A 19507-nucleotide genomic window follows, 5' to 3' on the forward strand; every position below is an offset into this window, starting at 1 on the left:
CAATTTCATCAAGAGTATGAAGAAAAGGGAAAAGACCAATTTTTAGACTACAGGTAACTAAAATTTCGCTAACAAATACATAAACGTGAACCTTCTGAATTTTTTTTGCTACTCGCACATTCGAGTTCAACTTTTTTCCTTTTTTTATTAATTATTTTCTTGATAAAAAAGTTATGAAAGGTTCTCTATTCTAGAATTGACAGAGGTAAGATTCTAAAGCTTTGTTTTATTTTTATTTAAGTTTTTGTAAAGAAACCTTATTACCCAACACTATTTTGCTTTTTAAGACGGTTGTTCAGCTTTTTATAAGCAATTGATAATCATTTAATCAGCAATTTATGTCTGTCGATACAAAACATCTTTTCATTTCTAGAACCAGATCGACTATGATCTATAATAACATCTAGCATGTGATCGTACTATGATAACATTTGACATGACTAGCATCAAGTTTCTGTGAGCAAACACGTTTGTAGCTGTGTGAGAGATTGATATTGTCCTGAAATTATTATAGTTCATCTGTTGAACCGATTGAAAAAAATTGAATCTTTGATGAAGCTTGAAAAAATTAAGGTGTTTTAAACAAATAACACAAGCAATGGAATTTTGTAGTATCTGAAGTTTTTTTGATAGATCAAAATCTTTCACAGAAAAAATAAATAGAGTTATTTTAAGCAATCCAGTACTATCTAAAAAAGAAGTTACTCTAAACAAGCGATGGTTGAAATGCGTTAGGTTATTTTGTCAGCATAACTTGTTTCTTAAAAGTATTTCCTTTAGAAAACTGGTCATCGATGAAACATCGGAAAAACTGTTTTCATCTGGAATAGAATTGCTAAAACTTAGATTAAGCAAGAGCGAGTCAGTAGAGCACAATCATTGTTTCGCAAAAAATGAAGATGTTCAAGCCAAAATTCTCTAGCAGTTAAAAAATGAAGTTTTACTGTTTTTCGAATAGCTTAAGTTTTTCAGCAAAACGATAGTTATCATCACAAGACTGCTCATTTAATCGATAATGTTTTTTATGATATTAGCAGTAGGCTTGCAAAAAATTAAAGTTGACTTTAGCAAATATTGAACAGATTAAATTATGATTTTTTTTCAGTTTATTTTAAATAAAGTAAATCATTTTAAGAAAAATTTCCAAGCAAAGACGGAATCATTTAAAATTGTTTCGATAACCTTGGATTAGGCCAGCTCATCGAACGATGAAAAATTTAAAATTCTAGTCGGCATTAAAAATTTCTAGTCAGTTAAAGTAATTCATTTCAAACATGCTACTCACGCATTGTTGGAAATTGCAGTGTATTTGATAAATTGAAATAAGATGCAAAACAAAAACAAAACTCACCATAATAAGTTGCTCAGACGATCAAAATTTGTGGTAAAGTTCTGAATTACTTTGCCGACAGAAAAGCATAGAACTTATCATTAGAAAAATCTGCCACTAGAAAGTTTCAGTGGTTGCTTTAGCTCGGACAGAATCGCAAAATTATCTTTTAAAAAGCTACTTTTTCAATGACTTTCTTTAAGTTTTTAAGTTGGCTTAAAACTTGAAAGCTGTTAGTTAAAATTAAAGTTATTTAAAACAGACTACTCAAACAATTGAATAAAATATCCGCTTGTTTTGGTAGCGTGAACTGATTCACAAAAAAAAAATTCAGGCCGCCTTTTCAAAAGAACTCTCATTCGGAATTGGCGTAGTTAATTTCAATGGGTTTAACAAAGTAGTAACAGAAAATTTTATTCTAATTTGTTAGCTTGAATTGTATCGAAGGAAAAAATAAATCATATTGGTAGAGCTGCTCAACCAACAAAACTTTGAACTTTTTCTGTTTATTTTTTTGCCGTGAAAAGGATGAAATCAAATTTTTTGCAGCAAAAAAGATGGTGACAAACTGCTATAATTACAGTACTCAATCAAACTCATAAATATTTCAATTTTCGTGGCAGCTTGAATTGGTTCGCAAAAACAAAAGATGTTCGAAGCAAGTGGATTAACCGAAATAGAAAAATTCAAATTAGTTTTTCCTACTTGATTAGGTTAACAAGAAATTGAAGTTATCATAATGAACTCAATCACAACAACAAGTAACCAACGTAAAAAACTTTAATTTAAAACGTAGAAAAAACTTTATGTGCGTTGAAATTCGCATCCCACTAAAGTGGAAAAAAATCGATTATAATTAAGTTGCATTGTCAGTGTCTTCATAACGGAAAAAATCGATAATGGTGGATGAGAAAATGATTTTGTTGCCTTCGAAAAATAGTAATTTTATAATTCATTTTTAATTTATTACAATCGATTTGTTTTTCCCTTTTGTGGACACTGACAAGGAAAGTCAATTATAATCTATTTTTATTCATGGAACTCCAATAGGGGTTGGTTGGATTTCAAACAGAACTAAAACAAAACAACAGACCATAATCTCCCGAAACTTTGCACAAAACGTTTAAAAAGTGTATTCAATTAAAAATTTCGTATTTTATTTTGCAAAAATGACAATTTTTGGCTATCAAATGAAAACAATTTCATTTATCATCAAATTGAAGACTACAACATCTTGAATTTGGAAATTTCCTGCGACATTTGGAAAATTTTAAAATTGATTTGATAGCTTGTGCTGGCTTGCAAAATTTTAGTGTTATCTCAAGCGATGAAAGAAACCTATCATGCTGTTTGACTGCTTGAATTGTTTCACCTGAACTGAAATCAATTTATCTTGGTCTATCTATTCAATTGATGATATTTTAAAATGATGCAAGTGATGGTGGTGAGAGCTTGAAATGGTTGAAACTAGAGAGCTTGAAATTGGTTCGAGCAAGCTATTAGCGCTAGGAGAAAATTCGTTTCAATACACGATAGACTTCAATTCGTTTTAATAGCAAGGATTGGTTTGCAATAATTTAAACAGATGTTAGAAAAACTATTCAAGATACAAAATTTTGACATTTTTGGATTAACTTGATAATTTAATCACTTTGACAAAAATGTTAACTTATGATAAACCTGTAATTCAAACTTTGTAGTTTTTTAGGTTGAAATGACAACCTGAACAAGTTGGAAAAAATCACCTTAAATTAAGAGGCTACTCGAAAGATTTAAAAGAGTATCAAGTTGTTTTGATAACCTTAACCTGTTTGCAAATGGCAAATGTTGCATTTACCTCAAGCCAGCTACTCAAGCTATTAATCTTTCAATTATTTCTAAAAGCGTTCAAACTTGAATCGGTTAATGAAAATTTTAAACTCGAATTTTCTCAAGCAAGCTATAAAACAAATTTCAACAACTCTAACAACTATATGATAGCTTAACACAAATGATACATTTTAAGTTCTCATTAAACGATTCAAGTTTGAACGCCTTTTGGAATAAATGAAAGACTAATCGCTTGAATAGCTGGCTTGAGGTAAATTCCACAAAGTTTTGAACTATTTCAAATTAGTTACTTTGCTAGCATGAAATGTTTGAGAAATTTATAGTCATATTTGACAAATTGCCTAGCTGAAGAAAAAATCAGAAGTCATTTACATTGTTATGATAGCTTGAAATAGTTCGTAAATTTTAAAAATCTTCCAGGCAAGCTGCTTAAGCTTAGTTTTAGACAAAATTTTACATTTTTTGTCGGATTGCTACAAAAAAAATTATCTCGAGCAAAATAAGAAATCCTTTATTTCGTGGAAAATTTTCAACGGAATTGATAGCTTGAATCGAAGTTCAAATTAGCCTTGGCAAGCTACATAAGCAATAACATAAATGTTTTGAATTTTTTTGACAGCTTGTAACGGATCACAAAATTCAAAGTTATTTTGATCAAGCTGCTCAGGCGATTGAACTTTGAAAAACGTCTAGTCGCTTTGTTACACTATGAACATTTGTAAATTAAACTTGACTGAACTACCCAAACAACGAAAAATTGAAACCTTCAGAAAATTAAATCGGTTGGAACAAAAATTGAAACTATCTCATGCATGCTATTCGTGTGATGAAAAATTGAAATTCGAAATCGGGTTTAGTTATCTCGTTCATCAGTTTTTGGTTTCCTGATACACCATTTTCGTGAACTAGCACTCAATTTAACATCATTACTCCCTTCTCAACTGCCTTATAGGGAAAATATTAACTGGTTAACCGTAAATTAACACCCTGCTTTTTTCAGCACTATCGATTTAATATGGCATCTAAATTTTTTTCAATAATCTGGTGGTAATTTTTAAAATCCTCATAGATTTAGGAAAAAATTAATAAAATTTCAAACTTACAAAGTTGATCAATAATTTTTATTTATCGCACCTGGAATAAGATTTTTTTACTGGGATTTTTAAACAAAAAAAACTCCCGACAGTATGAGAAAATAATATAAAAAATATTTAAAAACTCTGATTCAAACTTGCCAAAAATGATTCAAATCTACAAAAGTCAATGTTGTTCAAAAAGTTGCTGAACAATTTTTCTGATAAAACATCAGAAAAGTCTTAAAAGCTATTTTCATTTTTTCGTAGGGTTGTTCTAATACTGAAACGAGATCATGATTATATTGGAAGTTTCGAATGCTTAGTAGGCTGATTTTGTTGAACTTATGAAACTTTTGGATCTTACCATTAAAAAGTTGAGTGGTTTGCTTTCACTTTTGTAGTCTGTCAGCTTGGCCATGTATGTGTCAGGGTTCATCATCTTATGTAGGAGTCCGAATAGCAAGTACTTTTTGACCTGGTGAGAGCAGCAGTCACCTAGAATAAAGATTCATGCTGGAAGTAAATACAATTAAAACATTAAAACATTAAAACATTGGCATGAGGGAAGAAAACTAGCTATTCGAAGCATATTTTAGTTCTCGGCACCATTTAGTCATTTAAAAAATGCAAAAAGGCCAAATTTTGGAACTTGAGGTCGAGGCATTGTCAAAAAAATGGCAATTTTAAATTTTCATAACCTAGTTTGAGGTATTAATAAAAAGCTTCAATATGTTTTTTCTCCTTGTTAGCCAATGTGTACACATTTGTCCAAAAAAAAAACAGATCAACCAATCGACTTCGCCTCTTCTGGTTCATCATTTTAGCTTTTTACTTAAGAAAATTTATCAACAAAAAAGGGGCCAACATACGATTTATTCAGTTTTCTAGGGAGAATTGTCATTGCGATACGGTTTTTGCAACAAAGTTTACTATAATTGATTCACTTAAAACAATACAGTCTGATAGACAAACAGACGTGGGCTATTCTTTTTACAAAGTTTCTGGTGAAATATTTTAGACATGCCCATGTTGTAATGTGAAGAGGGAGCTCAATAACTATCTTACGCTTTCAAATGAGAGATTGTTCCTAGAAATACCCAAAAACATCCAAACTGATGTTTTCCTCACTTTCTTTGCCTCTCGGATATTAAGGCACTAAACATGACAAAAATGTATACCAAAGAAAACATTAACGCAAAATCAGGAACAAAAGCGAAGAAGACTGCTCGTATCAAGGCGAAGCCCTGAATGTTCCGACTTCTTTTTAAGGTTTTTGGAGCAGTAATAACTTCAAAAATTTAACTAAAATAAAACAAAATGAAATTTTTTTTCTTGTAAAATTTGAAATTTTTTATAAAAATTATCCCTCCACACGCCAAATAAAGTCCAAAAGGATAGATTTTGCTCCTTGTAACAAATCAATTATGGCAAATATACTTCTTTCAATCAACTTGGAACAATTTCTAAGACGGATTAACTCTCCGCTCACGCGTTAATAGCGCGAAATATATAGAGCTTTAATTGTCCCAAATTGGCCAAAATGGCAATATTTAAATCCCCATAACTCTACAAAAAACGATCACAGGGGAAATATTTTTTATCAAATTTTAGCTCAGGATAACAATAGCTTTCGAATAATATTGAAAAATTTCGTCAAAAATGGCTAAATCGAAAGTGGAAATTTGTCTGAAGAAAAAAAAGCAGCCCGGGCCCAAATATTCGGTTACTTTCGTATCGAAAGTTTTAACAATTAGCAGGAATGATAGCGAGAATGTATATACATGGTTTCTTAGCAAGATGTATTCCCTTTGCTGGAAAATTCACTTTATTTTTCTACGCAAGACGACGCAAGATTTCTCACAGAAATTTTGTAGTATTCGCATTCCACAAGAGCTAGGGCAAATTATGTGTAATTAACGAGTACCATGAGTTATTTTGGTCGGCTGTATGAGCTAAAGCCTAGTTTTGGCCTATCATTATGAAAGAAAAGAATACACAAGAAAACACACTTCGATTGAATGAACTGCAAGTCAAACGGAACAAGACTGCTCATATCAGGGCGAAGCCCTGAATGTTCCGAATGCCTTTGAGGTTTTTGGAGCATCAATAACTTTGAAAATTTAAATAAATTAAAACAAAATGAATTTTTTTCTTCTAAAATTTGAAATTTTTGTTGAAAAGTATTCTCTCACACGCCATATAAAGTACAAAAGGATAGATTTGACTCCTTGTAACAAATCAATTATGGCAAATATGTTTCATTCAACCATTTGGAACAATTTCTAAGACGGATTAACTCCCCGCTTACGCGTTAATAGCGCGAAATATATAGAGCTTTAATTGTCCCAAATTGGCCGAAATGGCAATATTTAAATCCCCATAACTCTACAAAAAACGATCACAGGGGAAATATTTTTTTTCAAATTTTAGCTCAGGATAACAATAGCTTTCGAATAATATTGAAAAATTTCGTCAAAAATGGCTAAATCAAAAGTGGAAATTTGTCTGAAGAAAAAAAAGCAGCCCGGGCCCAAATATTCGGTTACTTTCGTATCGAAAGTTTTAACAATTAGCAGGAATGATAGCGAGATTGTATTTCCATGGTTTCTTAGCAAGATGTATTCCCTTTGCTGGAAAATTCACTTTATTTTTCTACGCAAGACGACGCAAGATTTCTCACAGAAATTTTGTAGTATTCGCATTCCACAAGAGCTAGGTCAAATTATGTGTAATTAACGAGTACCATGAGTTATTTTGGTCGGCTGTATGAGCTAAAGCCTAGTTTTGGCCTATCATTATGAAAGAAAAGAATACACAAGAAAACACACTTCGATTGAACTGAACTGCAAGTCAAACTTCAATTCGTTTTAATAGCAAGGATTGGTTTGCAATAATTTAAACAGATGTTAGAAAAACTATTCAAGATACAAAATTTTGACATTTTTGGATTAATTTGATAATTTAATCAGTTTGACAAAAATGTTAACTTATGATAAACCTGTAATTCAAACTTTGTAGTTTTTTTAGGTTGAAATGACAACCTGAACAAGTTGGAAAAAATCACCTTAAATTAAGAGGCTACTCGAAAGATTTAAAAGAGTATCAAGTTGTTTTGATAACCTTAACCTGTTTGCAAATGGCAAATGTTGCATTTACCTCAAGCCAGCTACTCAAGCTATTAATCTTTCAATTATTTCTAAAAGCGTTCAAACTTGAATCGGTTAATGAAAATTTTAAACTCGAATTTTCTCAAGCAAGCTATAAAACAAATTTCAACAACTCTAACAACTATATGATAGCTTAAAACAAATGATACATTTTAAGTTCTCATTAAACGATTCAAGTTTGAACGCCTTTTGGAATAAATGAAAGACTAATCGCTTGAATAGCTGGCTTGAGGTAAATTCCACAAAGTTTTGAACTATTTCAAATTAGTTACTTTGCTAGCATGAAATGTTTGAGAAATTTATAGTCATATTTGACAAATTTCATAGCTGAAGAAAAAATCAGAAATCATTTACATTGTTATGATAGCTTGAAATAGTTCGTGAATTTTAAAAATCTTCCAGGCAAGCTGCTTAAGCTTAGTTTTAGACAAAATTTTACATTTTTGTCGGATTGCTACAAAAAAAATTATCTCGAGCAAAATAAGAAATCCTTTATTTCGTGGAAAATTTTCAACGGAATTGATAGCTTGAATCGAAGTTCAAATTAGCCTTGGCAAGCTACATAAGCAATAACATAAATGTTTTGAATTTTTTTGACAGCTTGTAACGGATCACAAAATTCAAAGTTATTTTGATCAAGCTGCTCAGGCGATTGAACTTTGAAAAACGTCTAGTCGCTTTGTTACACTATGAACATTTGTAAATTAAACTTGACTGAACTACCCAAACAACGAAAAATTGAAACCTTCAGAAAATTAAATCGGTTGGAACAAAAATTGAAACTATCTCATGCATGCTATTCGTGTGATGAAAAATTGAAATTCGAAATCGGGTTTAGTTATCTCGTTCATCAGTTTTTGGTTTCCTGATACACCATTTTCGTGAACTAGCACTCAATTTAACATCATTACTCCCTTCTCAACTGCCTTATAGGGAAAATATTAACTGGTTACCCGTAAATTAACACCCTGCTTTTTTCAGCACTATCGATTTAATATGGCATCTAAATTTTTTTCAATAATCTGGTGGTAATTTTTAAAATCCTCATGGATTTAGGAAAAAATTAATAAAATTTCAAACTTACAAAGTTGATCAATAATTTTTATTTAGCGCACCTGGAATAAGATTTTTTTACTGGGATTTTTAAACAAAAAAAAACTCCCGACAGTATGAGAAAATAATATAAAAAATATTTAAAAACTCTGATTCAAACTTGCCAAAAATGATTCAAATCTACAAAAGTCAATGTTGTTCAAAAAGTTGCTGGTATTAATAAAAAGCTTCAATATGTTTTTTCTCCTTGTTAGCCAATGTGTACACATTTGTCCAAAAAAAACAGATCAACCAATCGACTTCGCCTCTTCTGGTTCATCATTTTAGCTTTTTACTTAAGAAAATTTATCAACAAAAAAGGGGCCAACATACGATTTATTCAGTTTTCTAGGGGAATTGTCATTGCGATACGGTTTTTGCAACAAAGTTTACTATAATTGATTCACTTAAAACAATACAGTCTGATAGACAAACAGACGTGGGCTATTCTTTTTACAAAGTTTCTGGTGAAATATTTTAGACATGCCCATGTTGTAATGTGAAGAGGGAGCTCAATAACTATCTTACGCTTTCAAATGAGAGATTGTTCCTAGAAATACCCAAAAACATCCAAACTGATGTTTTCCTCACTTTCTTTGCCTCTCGGATATTAAGGCACTAAACATGACAAAAATGTATACCAAAGAAAACATTAACGCAAAATCAGGAACAAAAGCGAAGAAGACTGCTCGTATCAAGGCGAAGCCCTGAATGTTCCGACTTCTTTTTAAGGTTTTTGGAGCAGTAATAACTTCAAAAATTTAACTAAAATAAAACAAAATGAAATTTTTTTTCTTGTAAAATTTGAAATTTTTTATAAAAATTATCCCTCCACACGCCAAATAAAGTCCAAAAGGATAGATTTTGCTCCTTGTAACAAATCAATTATGGCAAATATACTTCTTTCAATCAACTTGGAACAATTTCTAAGACGGATTAACTCTCCGCTCACGCGTTAATAGCGCGAAATATATAGAGCTTTAATTGTCCCAAATTGGCCGAAATGGCAATATTTAAATCCCCATAACTCTACAAAAAACGATCACAGGGGAAATAAATTTTTATCAAATTTTAGCTCAGGATAACAATAGCTTTCGAATAATATGGAAAAATTTCGTCAAAAATGGCTAAATCAAAAGTGGAAATTTGTCTGAAGAAAAAAAAGCAGCCCGGGCCCAAATATTCGGTTACTTTCGTATCGAAAGTTTTAACAATTAGCAGGAATGATAGCGAGAATGTATTTCCATGGTTTCTTAGCAAGATGTATTCCCTTTGCTGGAAAATTCACTTTATTTTTCTACGCAAGACGACGCAAGATTTCTCACAGAAATTTTGTAGTATTCGCATTCCACAAGAGCTAGGGCAAATTATGTGTAATTAACGAGTACCATGAGTTATTTTGGTCGGCTGTATGAGCTAAAGCCTAGTTTTGGCCTATCATTATGAAAGAAAAGAATACACAAGAAAACACACTTCGATTGAACTGAACTGCAAGTCAAACGGAACAAGACTGCTCATATCAGGGCGAAGCCCTGAATGTTCCGAATGCCTTTTAGGTTTTTGGAGCATCAATAACTTTGAAAATTTAAATAAATTAAAACAAAATGAATTTTTTTCTTCTAAAATTTGAAATTTTTGTTGAAAATTATTCTCTCACACGCCATATAAAGTACAAAAGGATAGATTTGGGTCCTTGTAACAAATCAATTATGGCAAATATGTTTCATTCAACCATTTGGAACAATTTCTAAGACGGATTAACTCCCCGCTTACGCTTTAATAGCGCGAAATATATAGAGCTTTAATTGTCCCAATTTTGCCGAAATGGCAATACTTAAATCCCCATAACTCTACAAAAAACGATCACAGGGGAAACATTTTTTTTCAAGTTTTAGCTCAGGATAACAATAGCTTTCGAATAATATTGAAAAATTTCGTCAAAAATGGCTAAATCAAAAGTGGAAATTTGTCTGAAGAAAAAAAAGCAGCCCGGGCCCAAATATTCGGTTACTTTCGTATCGAAAGTTTTAACAATTAGCAGGAATGATAGCGAGAATGTTTTTCCATGGTTTCTTAGCAAGATGTATTCCCTTTGCTGGAAAATTTACTTTATTTTTCTACGCAAGACGACGCAAGATTTCTCACAGAAATTTTGTAGTATTCGCATTCCACAAGAGCTAGGTCAAATTATGTGTAATTAACGAGTACCATGAGTTATTTTGGTCGGCTGTATGAGCTAAAGCCTAGTTTTGGCCTATCATTATAAAAGAAAACACAAGAAAACACACTTCGATTGAACTCAACTGCAAGTCAAACGGAACAAGACTGCTCATATCAGGGCGAAGCCCTGAATGTTCCGAATGCCTTTTAGGTTTTTGGAGCATCAATAACTTTGAAAATTTAAATAAATTAAAACAAAATGAATTTTTTTCTTCTAAAATTTGAAATTTTTGTTGAAAATTATTCTCTCACACACCATATAAAGTACAAAAGGATAGATTTCGCTCCTTGTAACAAATCAATTATGGCAAATATGTTTCATTCAACCATTTGGAACAATTTCTAAGACGGATTAACTCCCCGCTTACGCGTTAATAGCGCGAAATATATAGCGCGTTAATTGTCCACAGTTGGCCAAAATGGCAATCTTTAAACCCCATAACTTTACGAAAAATCGTCACAGGTAAAACATTTTTTCTAATTTTAACTCAGGATACCAATAGCTTTTCAATGATATCAAAAAATTTTGTCGAAAATGGCTAAATAAAAAGTCGAAATTTGTCTGAACAAAAAAAAAACAGCCTGAGCACACATATTCCGTTACTTTTTCATCGAAAGTCTTAACAATCAGCAGGAATGATAGCAAGAATGTATTTCCATGGTTTCTTAGCAAGATTTTTCCCCCAAGAAGTCTTGTAGTATTCGCATTCCACAAAGACTAGGGCAAATTATGAGTAATTAATGAGTAGCATGAGTTAACTTTGGTCAGCTGTATGAGATACAGCCTAGTTTTGGCCTTAATATGAAAGAAAAGACTACTCAAGAAAACAGACTTCGATTGAACTGAACTGCAAATCAAACGGAACAAGACTGCTCGTATCAAGGTGAAGCCCTGAATGTTCCGAATGCCTTTTAAGGTTTATGGAGCAGTACATGAAAAAGTAAATTTAATAAAAAAAAATTGAAAAAAAAAAATCTAAAAAATTTGAAAATTTTTCAAGAAATCATCACCCCATACGCCATATAAAGTACTAAAGAATAGATTTTGCTTATTGCATTAAATCAATTATGGCAAACAAGCTTCTTTCAATCAATTTGGAACGGTTTCTAAAACGGATTAAGTTTCCGCTTACGCGTTACCAGCGCGAAATATATCGCGCGTTAATTGTCCCAAATTGGCCAAAATGGCAAATTTTAAACCGCCCAAAAAATGATCACAGGTGAAATAACTTTCCAAATTTAAGCTCAGGATAACATTAGCCTAAGAGTGATTTTAAAAAATGTCGTCAAAAATGGCTGTATAAAAAGTCGAAATTTGTCTGAAGAAAAAAAACCACCCCGAGCACAACTATTCCGTTACTTTCGTTACGAAACCGGAACAATAATGTTATCAATACTAAGTTTCCAGAATAAATGACTTTTTCTGCTGTATTTTCGGCTTTATGTTCATAGCTACTGACAAGTGACATTGGATGCGATAGCTGTGCATAATAAAATTTATATTGGACTAGGAATGGAGAACCTTGATTTGGCTTTCTTGATTTTTTTCGTTGATTGATTTGTATATAACGACTGGCTGCTTTTGAAAAGAGCTTGGTTGGAGCAATTCCGAGTTTGAGTATCGGCTAGGTACGTTTAGGTACGGTTAGGTACGTAAAAAGGGCACTTTGTGTTTAAATTTGAGACGGTAGTAAGCTCAGACGCATTTCGTCAGTTTTGAAAACTAAGACAATGATGAAAATTTTAGAACGATTAATCAGGGTGTTTGTCAACACAGGCGAAATCCGTTAAACAATTACGTGGATTCATAAAGTTGACCATGTTGATATCCACCCATTTTTCCCGTATCAACAGTTCGAACCAAGCCGTGGCCGCATGTGGATCCAGAAGGCGAGATCGGTTAGATATATCTGGTATGGGTGGGCCTCCATACGCCTGTGGTTCTGGAGTATGGTATGCATCCAGACAGTACCATTGACTGAAAAGCAGATGATTTACAGATCATTCTTTTTAAAACATGGCATCAATTTACTTATTGAAAAAAATGAGGCAAAAAATCATCAAATAGGATCAAAAGTTGTTTTTTTTTAATAAAGTTTTTTTTTGAAACTAAACTTTTGAGAGAGAGAAAGAGAGATATCTACATCGAGAAGCAATTAAAGTGTGAAGACATTGCTGTGATATTTTTTAAAGAACAAACTACTCTCAAACCAGTTTTTCGGGAACGGGAGGCATATCCGAACGGTTTTGATGCTAGATGTTTCACCTGAATCTTGCACATGCAGATCCCCGTAGACTGATTGAATTTGAAATTCTGAACACTAGCGACTCCCAACCTTCGGTGACTTCAGTTGTTAAGTACTCATTAGGCGTGAATAAAGAGCAATATACCTCACAGGACAAAAAGGCTGAAACTTTTGACAAATTTTGTTTCATCCAAGGAGAGAGGGGAAGAACTTGGTAATGTAGATATAACACAGGTGAACTTATTTCGCTAGCAAAATACACATGTACCTTATTGTTAAAATCAGATTTGATTTTTTTTGCCGTTTTTGATGACGGAGTAGATATGTTTGGGGTGGACTTTTGTTCAAAACAATTTCGTCATTTCGACAGAACATTTTGCAAATGACCAGTTTGACCGAAAAAAATTGAACCATTAAGATATCAATGATTTGAGCACAAATTCGAAAAGATATTTCACATGAAAGCTTGAATTTTAGGATAACTGAAAGTTCCGACTGAATGTTCCGACTGTCTTTTAAGGTCTATGGAGCAGTAATACCATAGAAAAAATAATTGTAATAAAATAAAATAAAAAATCATCTACCAAAACGCCATTTAGGAAATCAATTATGGCAAATAAGCTTCTTTTAACCAATTTGGAACAATTTCTAAGACGGATTAAATATTCGCTCACGCGCTAATAGCGCGAAATATATCGCGCGTTAATTGTCCCAAATTGGTCAAAATGGAAACTTATAAACCACCATATTTTTACAAAAAATAATCACAGGTGAAATATCTTTTCAAGTTTAAGCTCAGGAGAATGATAGCTTTCGAATGATATAAAAAAATTCCGTCAAAAATGGCTAGTTAAAACGTCGACACTTGTCTGAAAAAAAAACCCACCCCGAGCACAAATATTCCGTTACTTTCGTATCGAACGTCAGAACAATAAAGTACTTAACAAGACTGCTCGTATCAAGGCGAAGCCCTGAATGTTTCGACTGTCTTTTAAGAAATATGGAGCAGCAATAGCATGAAAAAATTGAATGTATTGAAATAAAACTAAATTTTTTTAAAAAATCTTTTGAGAGTCGTCCACCACACAGCTTATTTATTATTTAATTTTGCTCCTATTAACAAATCAATTATGGCATATAAGCTTCTTTGAACCCATTTGGAACTATTTCTAAGCCGGATTAGATCTCCGCGTAAGTGTTAATAGCGAGAATTACATCGCGCTTTAATTTTCCCAAATTGGCCACAATCGCCATCTTCAAACCCCCATAACTTTACAAAAAAACGTTACGAAAGTCGGCACAAAAAGATCGGCCATAAAACAAAGTTATAAAAATACCACTTACTGGCTGTGAGTATAGCAGCACGTTGGAAGTTCATCATTATAACCACTTATTTGTTTTTACTCTTTGCGAGGAAATATAAATATTATATCAGTAAACATGATGTTCCGAGCTTTCAAATAAATGATCCAAATGAGAGCTTATCAAGAGTTGTCAGAGCAACATTTGGTTATTGAACCAATTATTGTTCCAACATTGCTGCTTTTCAAAGCATTTCATTATGTCGTAACGCTGTTTTTTGAATTATTTGGGATTTCGATAACACATAAACAGTCATTAGCAGCAACCCTGACCTGAAGTTTTTTAAACCGAACCCTGATTTATAAACTCAACTTTTACAACGCAAAAGTTCAACTTTTACAAAATACTAGTGATGATACAGTTAAAAATTTGAAATTTGTGAGACTTGGAGTTAATGGAACGTCATTGTAGAGAGCGTAGCCATTTTTTTCCGAGGACTAGGTTATTTTTAGAGGACTCGTTTCTTAGTTGAATTAAAAAATTTAACATGTGAGAAACGTGGAACTTGCAAAAGCGGCCGCCGGTTCTTCAGCTTTACTGCGCTTACATTTGCCACAAGATAAACTGAGCGCGTAAATCAGTCTTTACTGCTAAGCTCTTCTGCTTATAGAGTCACTGGACGTAGAAATTGCAATTTTTGGTTTTAAAAAGAAAAAACCGAGTGTTCTCGTCGTTTTTGTGGTTTTCTCTGCTTTTTTTCAAGTTTTGATAAAAACTAGATGAAACTATTATAAATCACTAAGCTGGGCCAGAAATTGGGAGATCTTGTTCCGATGGTAAAAGTAAGCCAGAATATCATAACTTGTTTTATATGTGTTCTTGCTGTGAAAACATCCTCGCAAACAAAAAAGGACTTGAGTTACAATTTATGCCACCACAAATAGCAATTACAGAAATGAAAGAGTTGCATGGTCCGGTATCCAAAATTGGTTAACAATTGACAACAGTTTTGCACTGATGATTGGAATAAAAAAGAACAAAAGTCAACAAAAAAATGGTTTCAGCAAATATCTCGGAAGAAATCACAGCTAAACTCCATGCAGAGGATTCTCAATAGCAGTTATATTGTGTGTAAAATTTGTCCAACATTCTAGTATATGCTACCAAAAACTTTTGATGCATTTTTCGTCAAAACACATACGACCATTTTCAGATGCCGGACCAAGCTATTTTTTCAGCTCTGTTGTTTGTATTTTAAGAGCGGCATAGAGTGTAAGTACAGCGCATCAGCTTCCAAAAAAGTTAACGTCAGCCCGTTAATTCAAAATCCTTGTTTTTTTTTTGCAAAAATGCTTCTACAGCAAGAACACCTGTAACACTAATATATGTAACCTACTCTTTGACGTCAATAGAAAAATTGGATTTACAAAACTGATGAGCTTTCAAAAAAATTGTTTTTTTTTTCTATTGAAATATTTGTCAAACGCGCTATTAATCTACGAAGTGATATAGTTAGCATGTAGTAATGACTGGTTAAATCACTTAGAAGGCTGGTGAAAATCAAACTGTAGGGTTTTCTGAGGCGGCTGACGCTTTAATAGAAAATGATTGCGCATTGATTAAAACAAATTTGTCAAACCGGCTGGTTTCAATTCTCCATAACTTGGAGCACAAATTCGAAAAGATATTTCACATGAAAGCTTGAATTTTAGGATAACTGAAAGTTCCGACTGAATGTTCCGACTGTCTTTTAAGGTCTATGGAGCAGTAATACCATAGAAAAAATAATTGTAATAAAATAAAATAAAAAATCATCTACCAAAACGCCATTTAGGAAATCAATTATGGCAAATAAGCTTCTTTTAACCAATTTGGAACAATTTCTAAGACGGATTAAATATTCGCTCACGCGCTAATAGCGCGAAATATATCGCGCGTTAATTGTCCCAAATTGGTCAAAATGGAAACTTATAAACCACCATATTTTTACAAAAAATAATCACAGGTGAAATATCTTTTCAAGTTTAAGCTCAGGAGAATGATAGCTTTCGAATGATATAAAAAAATTCCGTCAAAAATGGCTAGTTAAAACGTCGACACTTGTCTGAAAAAAAAACCCACCCCGAGCACAAATATTCCGTTACTTTCGTATCGAACGTCAGAACAATAAAGTACTTAACAAGACTGCTCGTATCAAGGCGAAGCCCTGAATGTTTCGACTGTCTTTTAAGAAATATGGAGCAGCAATAGCATGAAAAAATTGAATGTATTGAAATAAAACTAAATTTTTTTAAAAAATCTTTTGAGAGTCGTCCACCACACAGCTTATTTATTATTTAATTTTGCTCCTATTAACAAATCAATTATGGCATATAAGCTTCTTTGAACCCATTTGGAACTATTTCTAAGCCGGATTAGATCTCCGCGTAAGTGTTAATAGCGAGAATTACATCGCGCTTTAATTTTCCCAAATTGGCCACAATCGCCATCTTCAAACCCCCATAACTTTACAAAAAAACGTTACGAAAGTCGGCACAAAAAGATCGGCCATAAAACAAAGTTATAAAAATACCACTTACTGGCTGTGAGTATAGCAGCACGTTGGAAGTTCATCATTATAACCACTTATTTGTTTTTACTCTTTGCGAGGAAATATAAATATTATATCAGTAAACATGATGTTCCGAGCTTTCAAATAAATGATCCAAATGAGAGCTTATCAAGAGTTGTCAGAGCAACATTTGGTTATTGAACCAATTATTGTTCCAACATTGCTGCTTTTCAAAGCATTTCATTATGTCGTAACGCTGTTTTTTGAATTATTTGGGATTTCGATAACACATAAACAGTCATTAGCAGCAACCCTGACCTGAAGTTTTTTAAACCGAACCCTGATTTATAAACTCAACTTTTACAACGCAAAAGTTCAACTTTTACAAAATACTAGTGATGATACAGTTAAAAATTTGAAATTTGTGAGACTTGGAGTTAATGGAACGTCATTGTAGAGAGCGTAGCCATTTTTTTCCGAGGACTAGGTTATTTTTAGAGGACTCGTTTCTTAGTTGAATTAAAAAATTTAACATGTGAGAAACGTGGAACTTGCAAAAGCGGCCGCCGGTTCTTCAGCTTTACTGCGCTTACATTTGCCACAAGATAAACTGAGCGCGTAAATCAGTCTTTACTGCTAAGCTCTTCTGCTTATAGAGTCACTGGACGTAGAAATTGCAATTTTTGGTTTTAAAAAGAAAAAACCGAGTGTTCTCGTCGTTTTTGTGGTTTTCTCTGCTTTTTTTCAAGTTTTGATAAAAACTAGATGAAACTATTATAAATCACTAAGCTGGGCCAGAAATTGGGAGATCTTGTTCCGATGGTAAAAGTAAGCCAGAATATCATAACTTGTTTTATATGTGTTCTTGCTGTGAAAACATCCTCGCAAACAAAAAAGGACTTGAGTTACAATTTATGCCACCACAAATAGCAATTACAGAAATGAAAGAGTTGCATGGTCCGGTATCCAAAATTGGTTAACAATTGACAACAGTTTTGCACTGATGATTGGAATAAAAAAGAACAAAAGTCAACAAAAAAATGGTTTCAGCAAATATCTCGGAAGAAATCACAGCTAAACTCCATGCAGAGGATTCTCAATAGCAGTTATATTGTGTGTAAAATTTGTCCAACATTCTAGTATATGCTACCAAAAACTTTTGATGCATTTTTCGTCAAAACACATACGACCATTTTCAGATGCCGGACCAAGCTATTTTTTCAGCTCTGTTGTTTGTATTTTAAGAGCGGCATAGAGTGTAAGTACAGCGCATCAGCTTCCAAAAAAGTTAACGTCAGCCCGTTAATTCAAAATCCTTGTTTTTTTTTTGCAAAAATGCTTCTACAGCAAGAACACCTGTAACACTAATATATGTAACCTACTCTTTGACGTCAATAGAAAAATTGGATTTACAAAACTGATGAGCTTTCAAAAAAATTGTTTTTTTTTTCTATTGAAATATTTGTCAAACGCGCTATTAATCTACGAAGTGATATAGTTAGCATGTAGTAATGACTGGTTAAATCACTTAGAAGGCTGGTGAAAATCAAACTGTAGGGTTTTCTGAGGCGGCTGACGCTTTAATAGAAAATGATTGCGCATTGATTAAAACAAATTTGTCAAACCGGCTGGTTTCAATTCTCCATAACTTTACAAAAAGCATCAGAGGTAATATGTCTTTTTGAATTTGAGCTCTTGTCCTAAAACATTCTAGATGGCATTTGAAAGTCTTGCAAAAATTGCTAGTTATAAAGTCAAAGTTTGCCTAGAGAAAAAACCGCCCGAGCACACATGTTTTGTTAAGTTTTTCAAAAAACAGAACCAACAAATTTTCAGTCCCATCAATTTACGGGAACTTCGTTACCTAATCCTAATGTTGTAGCCTTAGATATTTGATAGATATTTTTTAATTTTTGATAGATCTTATAACAAACCAAAGGAATGAAGAACTAATGACCTCCAGCTTTTTAAGCTCTCTTATTTTGTCTTAAAACTTTCAATTCAATTTTTAGTTTTACTTTTAATGCAAATTTTTTTCGGATGAATAAAAAAACGCTAACCAGCTTTGCCTAATCATAAACACGACAAATGAGATCGGACGAAGCCAGCAGATTTTGAATATTATCAATTTAAATTTGAAATTATTGCTAGCACCAGCTTCTTGTTAGTCTAAATTATGACTTTTAGAAAAAAAATCATAATGAACGCAATTGAGCGTTCAAAAACACCTGTCAAAACTGTAATGCATAGCATTGAATCATTTAATTCAATTTTTATATTTAAAAAAAATAACATTTTTCCTTTCATTTTCTTGAGTACATATTTTTTAGTTGATGCGTATAATATAAATTTGTTTTTCAAATTTGTGCGTCTGCATGAAGAGTTTAAATGCTCAAAGAGGATGATCACTCAGAAAAAAGAGCACTCTTTTATTTTGAAATATCCAACTTCATTTAACCCCGCAATTAGTTTTATTTAAATTAGCATAACATTATAATATGATCAATAAAACCTCAATTTTTGTGTTTTTCCGTCACTAATTTCATATTTTCAATCATTTTTTAAAAATTTTTTGTCCTCAAAATGATCGTTTAAATTTTACTAGAAAGTCATAGCTCAAGTGGTCCCAGTCACTCAGACGAACATATTCGTCGCATATTCATCAACGTTTTTATAGATATGTTATCTCTCCT

The 19507-nt window shown here is 32.5% G+C and overlaps 1 protein-coding gene across 1 annotated transcript; it reads right to left on the reverse strand.

The window, feature by feature from the left end:
* Positions 1-4285: 4285 nt before the first annotated feature.
* On the reverse strand, positions 4286-14404 carry LOC134841666 (uncharacterized). The gene is made up of 5 exons (XM_063857702.1): positions 14306-14404; positions 12982-13123; positions 12515-12693; positions 4601-4731; positions 4286-4294 (listed from the first exon to the last, which is right to left on the reverse strand). Exons 1-5 carry the CDS (start codon positions 14340-14342, stop codon positions 4286-4288), a joined length of 498 nt encoding a protein of 165 aa, XP_063713772.1. The 5' UTR covers positions 14343-14404.
* Between the last annotated feature and the right edge of the window lie 5103 nt (positions 14405-19507).

Source organism: Symsagittifera roscoffensis, chromosome 3 (genome assembly GCF_963678635.1).
Source record: "Symsagittifera roscoffensis chromosome 3, txSymRosc1.1, whole genome shotgun sequence".
Classification (NCBI taxonomy): domain Eukaryota; kingdom Metazoa; phylum Xenacoelomorpha; order Acoela; family Convolutidae; genus Symsagittifera; species Symsagittifera roscoffensis.